The sequence below is a fragment of the Parus major genome, chromosome 5 (genome assembly GCF_001522545.3).
Source record: "Parus major isolate Abel chromosome 5, Parus_major1.1, whole genome shotgun sequence".
Taxonomy (NCBI): Eukaryota; Metazoa; Chordata; class Aves; order Passeriformes; family Paridae; genus Parus; species Parus major.
Genome location: NC_031774.1, coordinates 46879228 through 46886931, shown reverse-complemented (window position 1 = coordinate 46886931; position 7704 = coordinate 46879228). Strand labels below are relative to the sequence as shown.

The following is a 7704-nucleotide window of genomic DNA, read 5'->3' as shown; positions in this document are numbered from 1 at the left end:
AGCCACAGCTTTTTTAACCATGAATAAAAATCTACTGTGTCCTGTAATTCCAGGTGAGGCAACAGAAGCTAAAGATTGCATACAACTTTCCATGTGTTTCCATGGTGTTGTCTTCACCTAACCTGACATGGAAACATTGATTTTGATTACAGTATTCCTGACCTATAGCAAGGAAAAGAAGGCATCCTGGAATTGTTTTCCAGATGCAGTGCAATAGCCTGTATTTATCTGAGACAAAACTTTAGGAGCATTTATTGAAATTCAGATACTTGTGAAACTTAAAACTCATTTCCAAAACTTGAGTATCATGAAAATCAAAGAATCATTTGTTATACAAATGTATTCTAGATATGCTCAAAGTTGGGAATCTTTTCCCACAGGTTGGAAATATTGAACAATTGAATAATGGAATCTTCCAAAAATCAAATCTGTTACTTGTATGCTCCTCGGTTTTATTAAATAATTGGGATCATCAAGAAGAATTCTCTCCCCTCCTTGGGAAGAGATTATGGTATTTGAAGAAATGCAATTTCCTCCACTGTTTCTGCTGCTGTGACCTTTATTGATTTTTGATCTTCTAAAAACATCCCAATAAATTGTGGATTTCTAGGTAGAAACTTTAAATACAAAACCAGTAAATTTTCCATCCACATGTTGAAAGCTTTAGATATATGGAGTAATAAAAATATATTTTAAAAATAGTAACAAAAATATTTTCAGTGCAAGCAAATGTGATACTGTACATTTACCTGCTTGCTGTTTTTCTTGACTCAGACCCAAAAATTAATCTGGGATAAACCATGCCAGGCTAAAGAAAGCTTTGAAAAGTCAGTGCTGAAATGTTTTCTGTTTATGTTTTCTATCATTTCACCAGATTGGATACTCTTCTTGAGTTCACTGACTTGCATCCAGAAATGTCATTAGTAAAAAAAACCTTAAATGGATTCTTTCTAGGCCTGACTGACCACAGAGGCTGAAAAGAGGTTGCCTTTGCTTCCTCTGCTACTGGCTTTAGCTAAAACACCTCTGATGTCTCTGAAGACATAAGACAAAAAAATTTGAAGGCAAACTTGCCTAAAGTCAGACTGGGGAATATCTATTGATTTTAATAAAGTTTTGACAAGTCAACATCAAAGAGAACCTTCCCTGTGCTCTCTGAACATTTGAATTTATGTTGTAAACTCCATCAATACCAACAAAATAAATAGCCTCTTTAAAGTCCATTATAACCATTATGGTTACTTAGATGAAAGGAATACGATAATATCGTTTTGTACAGCTAATCAGTGTTGCAATCCTTACTAATGTTTCCGGAGTAGTTGCTGCATTGGAGTGTTAATCACGATTTCTCTGATTATCAGCTATTGTTTAAAAAATAAAAATATGAAGCAAACAAGATAAATATTGTTCCTTGGTAATCAGACCAAAGATGAAAGGGAAAAAGAGTAATGGTCATCATTCCATTGAGCATTCATATTTGACTTAAGTTTTTCAAGAAATTGCTTGAATGGTGCTGTTTGTGCAGTCTTTTTCTGAAAACAAAAAATAAGAAGACCCTTTAAAAATAGTCTAAGTTATTATTTTGAGCTGTAACACTTATAAATCACTTTTCATCTCCAGAGCACTGAACCAGAGCACAGACATTTGTTGTTCACACCAGCAAAGGATCTGGTGCTGTTCTACATTTGTGTGATGAGCTAAACATTTTGGAGGATAGGATCTTGTTACTGCCTTTCCAACCAAACACAGTAAGAATTTCAGGTAGCTGGATCTCATTGTGCTGTTTTGACAGGCAGGAAATCTGGTACAGGTGATTTTAAAAACATGCCCAAGGTAGCAAAGGAAGTCGATAGTAGTGGGACTACACCCCAGGAAATGCTGTTTCTGATTCTGGGATGGTAGCCCTAGCCATTATCCTTCTCCACACTTCAGTAGTGTGACTGCTGCAGAGAAATCATTGTGGTTCTTCCACATACCAGTCCTGGTGCTACAAAATACTTAATGTGTTATTAAGCAAAACATATTCCAAGCCTCTCATTAATTCAAGGCCTACAGTCTTGCAAGCATTATATAATTTATCTTCCTTATAAGTGGAAAAAAATTCCTGGACTCTATTTTCTCTCCATAGAAACTACAGAGAAGCCAAAGTAATTAATGAAAAGTTCTGGTGTCATGTGGACAAGAACAGGGCACACATTCAGCCCTTTCTTCAGCCATTCAGACTGATGGGAAATGTGCCTCTGTGTGGACCATATGACTGGGTCCAGAGGCTGGATTTTATATATTTGCAGCCCAACCATTTTCCCAAGGGAACTGTCAATTACCAGTGTGAGACAGAAAAGATGCTGATTACCTGGGCCAAACTCTGCTCTTGTTTGTGTCAGAACAATATCCCTGATTGCGTTTGCTTCCGTGCGGCTGTGGGTTGAGTTTGGCTCTGTCTCCTCAGTTCCCTGGGTTGTCTTTGAACCACGGGAACAGCGCTTTGAGACAGCCACTTGGGCAATCGCTAATGGCAGGAAAATCCACAGTTCTTCAGACATTAAGGCATTGTAAATACTGAAGGAAAATAAATCTGTGTTGTATTTTTTTGGCATACAATGCCTAAAGCCTTATCTCTCATTCTGTCAGGAACCAAGAACTATGTATACAGATGGTGCAATTTATTATGTTCTGTACTGTGACCAAGTGCTGAAATACCTTCAGGAAATCACCAGAAAGCCTGAAAAGCTTTGCTGTCTCTTGTGACTCCAGCTCACTAAAACTATAATTGAATGAGCACAATATATTAAGCCCTGCGTATTACACAGTAGGCTTACAGAAAGGGACGCCATCTTTTTCAGCATCATTACAGAAAATATCTTTGCTGTACGATTACTGCCTAAACCCAAGATCGTAATGTCTCTGCCTCTCTGAATTCTGCTCTTAGAAAACCACAAGACAGGGATTTACAAATAGATGCCTAGGTTCAACAACTCTACCTCAGCTCAGGTGTAACACCATTAATTTCCAGTTTGCTGTTCTCATTTGTAAAATGCTGCTGGGCCTGATAGTCCTGACATTTAAAACAGTGCCTGTCAGGACTGAAATGAATGGACATGAAATGAATGTAATACTGGTATGAAAAAATAATTTTAGCTGTGTATCAGTCCAGAGGCTAATGTATTTCCATTCCTACTTCTCTGAGCAGATTTTTATGAAACTGATGATTAAACTTGGCTCAGTGAGTGCAAGAAACATAAAGCAAAACTAAAGTCAATATCCTCAAACTCATTCATCTCTTGATATGAAATGTAAACCTTGAAACTAGTACTTTGTTCAAACCCATGTGCTTCCTGCATTTGGAACATTGAAAACAGGACCCCTGGATCCCTGGAGCCAACAACAAATGTTTTATGGTCATCCTGATACCCACAAAGCCCAACTTTCAGCAGTAGCTACCATTCACAAAACAGCTGTTTTGCTTTTAATGCTTCACTGGAAGTAAAACCATCTTCATCCTTGATTTTCTACTGCTTCCTTCCTGTGGGGAAGCCGGGCTGTGGTGCTTTGATTTTGAGGGGTGGTCTATCCACCTCCCCTCATGCTCTGTTACACATTTCCGCGTGTTTTGTTAGAATCACGAATGCCATGAACCACACAGAACCACGAATGCCATGAAGCGCCTTCCCGATTACACCCCGGAGACACCGGGCCGAGCCAGCCCCATGTCCCGCCCGTCACAGGACCAGCTCTTGCATCACTCCTGAGAGAAGGGGCTGAACACCGACACCACCAGCCCCAAAACCTCCTGGCCCCAGTTCGGGGCTCGTCCAGGATGGGGGTGCCGGTTCACGGCGCGGTTCCCGCTGTGCTCGGTCCCGCTCTCGGCCGGGCGCTCCCGCAGCTCCCGGGGCCGCCCCGCCGGCCCTCAGCGGAGGGAGCTGCCGCCGGGAGGAGCCCGGGCGGGGAGCGAGAGACCAGGGGTGCCGTGCGCGGAAGGGACTGCCTCGATGGGCTTGAAAAATCACTGCAGCAGCGGCGGCGGGCTGGGGGGAGATGCAATGCCCCGGCTGCGCGGCCGCGCCGCTCTCCCCGCCTCTCCCCTCCGGCTCCGGCTCCGGTCCCGGCCCCGGCCCTGCCTCTTTTTTCCCGCGCCTGGCTCCAAACTTTTGCCGCCGCCCGCTCCCCTCCCGTGTGTGCGGGAGCCCCGAGCTCAGCGGTGAGGTGCCGGCAGGGAAGCCCCCGGCACGGAGAGGCTGCCGGCGGCGACAGCCGGAGCATCCCGGGAAAGGGAGGCCGGCGGGGCGGGCGGGGAGGGAGGCGGGCAGGGCGGGGGTGGAGGCGCGTCTCCCTGCTGAAGGAGCCGGGACTTACAGGGCTCTGGGTTTTCCCGACCACTCTATCCCCTCCCCACCCGCCCATCTCCCTGCCTCCCTCCCCCCCTCCTTCCCTCCCGCCTTCCCTCCCTCCCCTCCAGAATTAAAGTTGGGACAGTCGCGCTCCGGGGATGGGTGCGAGCCAACGCCTCTGCAGCCGGCTCGCTCTGCTCCCTCCCCAGGTCTCCCGGAGCCCGCGCCCCCGCCCGCCCAGGAGGGATGCTGCTCCGGCAGCTGCTGGGGCTGCTCCGCTACTGCTGGCCCTCCCTGCTGCTGCACTGTGCCCTCCACCCGCTCTGGGGGTCCCTCCAGGTAGGGCCGCCCGAGCCCGCTCGCAGCTGCGGGGCGCGGGGGGCGGCGGGGCCGGGGCGGGGGCGGGGGAAAAGCGGGGATGGGGGCAAAGCCCCTCCGGCACCCCCGGCGCTGCGGGAGGAGGCCGTGGCGGGGCGGTGGTCGCGCAGGCGGCTCCAAAGCCGGGAGAGCTGTTGCTGTCCCCGGCGAGGCGCCCCTGGCTGGGTGCTGCGGGACGGAGGGTGTGCGGGACGGGCCGGCGGTGCCGGCCCCGGAGCGCTGAACTCGGTCCGAGAGTGTTCGGTCCCAGCAGGATGGAGTTGACTTTCTTCGGCGCGCCGGCGGTCGGAGGGTCGGGAAGCGCATTTTGCTGTAGGTGGCAAGATGCTCGGAAAGAGGCAGCGGCGGAGCGGAGCCCCGGCGGTCGTGCCTCGCCATGGGTTTTCGGTATTGATTGCGAATTGAATTGGGGATTTTCTGGGTAAAGGGCTGAATCAGCTTTTGCCAACTCCGACGCTGTGGTGTTGTGTGACCTTGATTGTAATGTGGGTGGCCAGCAAGAGAGACTGGAAGAAATTGGTATACAGTGAGGGAGAGTGCCCATCCAGTTTGGAGAATCAGAACAGCAGCAAAGCTCAGCTCAAATGCATCGCTCTGATATTTTAAAGTTTATTTATAATATATGTCTTCAGAGAAGTGATTGATGAGCCAGCTCAGTGCCGTTCAAGAGCAGACCAATTACAGTTTCTTTCTTGGAAAAACAAAGTGGAGACTCCACATCTTTTACTCCCTGATCTAAACTTAGTGACTCCCAAGAGATTAAAGAGAGATGCTGTTTGTTTTAGCATCTTGTCTCTTGCCATGAATGACAAAGAGGATTTGTGCTCCTTACGGATTAAAATGAATAGAAATATACAACAAAAACAACCTTTAAACCAATGTCCTGTCATAAAAATTTCTGTCAGCGCTACCTTCCTGCTGCCCTCAAGTATTTAGATAGCTAGAGTAAGTAAGTTAAACTATAACTAAATTTTTCAGGGAAGCACAGTTGGGTGAAAAGAGATTCCTCCTGCAACCTCTCTCCTATCAGTCAATTGAGCTGAGAAAAAAAACCCTGGATAAACATCTTTCTGGCTAACTATTCTAAACATGATCTAACATGATCTAAAGCAATCTTTCAAAAACAATTATAAAACAATTATAAAAATTGATACAGGCTCTGAGAAATACAAAAGTCAAGGAGCCCACCAGCCTTTCCTCGCAATAATTTGGAATTATTTGGGACATTTGGATGAATGTCCCATTCATCAACTGTACTTGTGCTATTGCTTGCTGTTCTGTGGAAGAACAAACAATAAGCCTACTCATACTCGAGCTTTTTTCCAGTTTCCCCAAAATTAGGCTTTATCTAGGGCTCCCATCAGGAGGTTCCAATGGGAAGGGTAGGTATGGAATGCTCACTGGCATGCCAGCCTTCCATCTTTCCTGTGACTGAAACTCCTTCATCGTGTAACCCCTCCCATGATTCCCTTCCCCATGTTGAGTCATAATCCTTGCTCTTATCTTCAGTCTCACAAGCCATTCTCTCTCCTTGACTAATTCTGTAATGTCGCATCGTGGCTCCCCTGCCCCTGCTCCATCTATAGCAGCAGTCATGTTTTCTCACATCCCCCAGCCCCTCTTCACTCATTTGTCCCCACAATGACTTCATGTGCCATAGCCTTCCCTCCCACCTCTGCATTCCCTCTTCAGGCCCTGCCTTGAGACACTTAAGAGAATCAGTCAGATGCTAATCAAAGGAGAAGCATTTATTTTATTAAAAACAAAAACAAAACAAAAGCCACAATATTTTCTTATTAGCATTGTAGCCAGTTCTGTGACAAGAGGGAAGGGATGACTCTGTCAGAGGCTTCTGACATAATTGAAAGAAGAGCAGAAAGGGTCATGATAAATAGCAGAGACACATTTTTCTGGTTTTGTAAACATGGATCTGGATTAACTGATGTGAATTGCACAGAGCCGTCCTGGGATTCATGCAGTGGTGTTGAGATCTCATCTCTGTAGACTGCTTCCAAGAGACAAAGCTCTTGCCACATTAGCAGGCTTTTAGAGGTCTCCGTGCCTTTTCAGTCAGCTGCACTTTCCTGTTAAAGCTTTCCTCCTTTTACCTGATTAAAAGTCCCAAGAAGGCCACCCTCCAGGGACTGTATTAATCCTCTTTTCCCATCCCACTCTGTAGAACATGCTTGTGGACTGCTGCAACCCTATGGGACTCTACTGAAATACTAAACAGTTCTCACCACGTGCAGATTTTTTCTTCCACTGTATGCAGAGCAGGACTAGGATCACTGTTTTTAAAAGAAATCTTGGATTAAAGAGAAATATTCCACAGGCACAAACTTCAGCAGAGACTGCAAAAGGAAGCTGCCAGTTACCACTTTCTCTTTGTGGACATTTATGGATCAGATTTTCATTTCCCTAAGTATATTAAAACATTTGTCCTTTTTGCAAAACATTCACATCAAATGCAGAAATCCATAAAGTTAACTCTACGTATTTTCAGAGCATGGAAAAAAGTAGATCAGCTTGAATTCCAGGCAGCTTCTGTCTAGACTGGCCAACTGCTCAGTGTGTTAAGAAAGCCTTGTGGCAAACAAGCAACCAAGTTCCAGATAGGCCAAGAAAATGTGTTCATGGCACCTCCAGCACCTGGAGAAGTGGCTGGAAGAAGTAGGGAGCAAGCCCTGTGGATCCTTCTCCAAACGTGATCCCTTGCCAGGGCAACATCTGTGCCACAAACTGCCTGGCAGCCTGCTGGGTTTCCAGTTACACCTTACCTGCAGAGGTCTTCCAAAGCCATTCTGGGGTCGTGGAAGAGTCTGCCAGAACAAATAAGCAGTAAAGTTTGAGGCCAGATTCGTTTAGGGGACCATAGAAAGGCATGGTTCTTTCAAAATGCTTTTCTTTTCCTGCCACATGCTGTAAGGGAAGCTTACCTTGAACTGCAGACAGTAAGAAAGAAACAATGGGGTATTATTTCATCATCTCCTGCCAG

At 46.1% G+C, this 7704-nt stretch overlaps 1 protein-coding gene across 3 annotated transcripts in view; it reads left to right on the top strand.

Annotated features, from left to right (window-relative positions):
• Window positions 1-4442: 4442 nt before the first annotated feature.
• The window catches only part of PRIMA1 (proline rich membrane anchor 1), a 50495-nt gene continuing 47233 nt past the window's right edge, over window positions 4443-7704 (top strand). For 2 of the 3 annotated variants that reach the window (XM_033515145.1, XM_033515146.1), the window contains exon 1: window positions 4443-4670. In XM_033515145.1, coding sequence (XP_033371036.1) covers window positions 4578-4670 — 93 coding nt within the window. In that variant the 5' untranslated portion in view covers window positions 4443-4577. The remainder of the gene's footprint in view (window positions 4671-7704) is intronic. The other variant, XM_033515144.1, reaches the window with a different exon arrangement.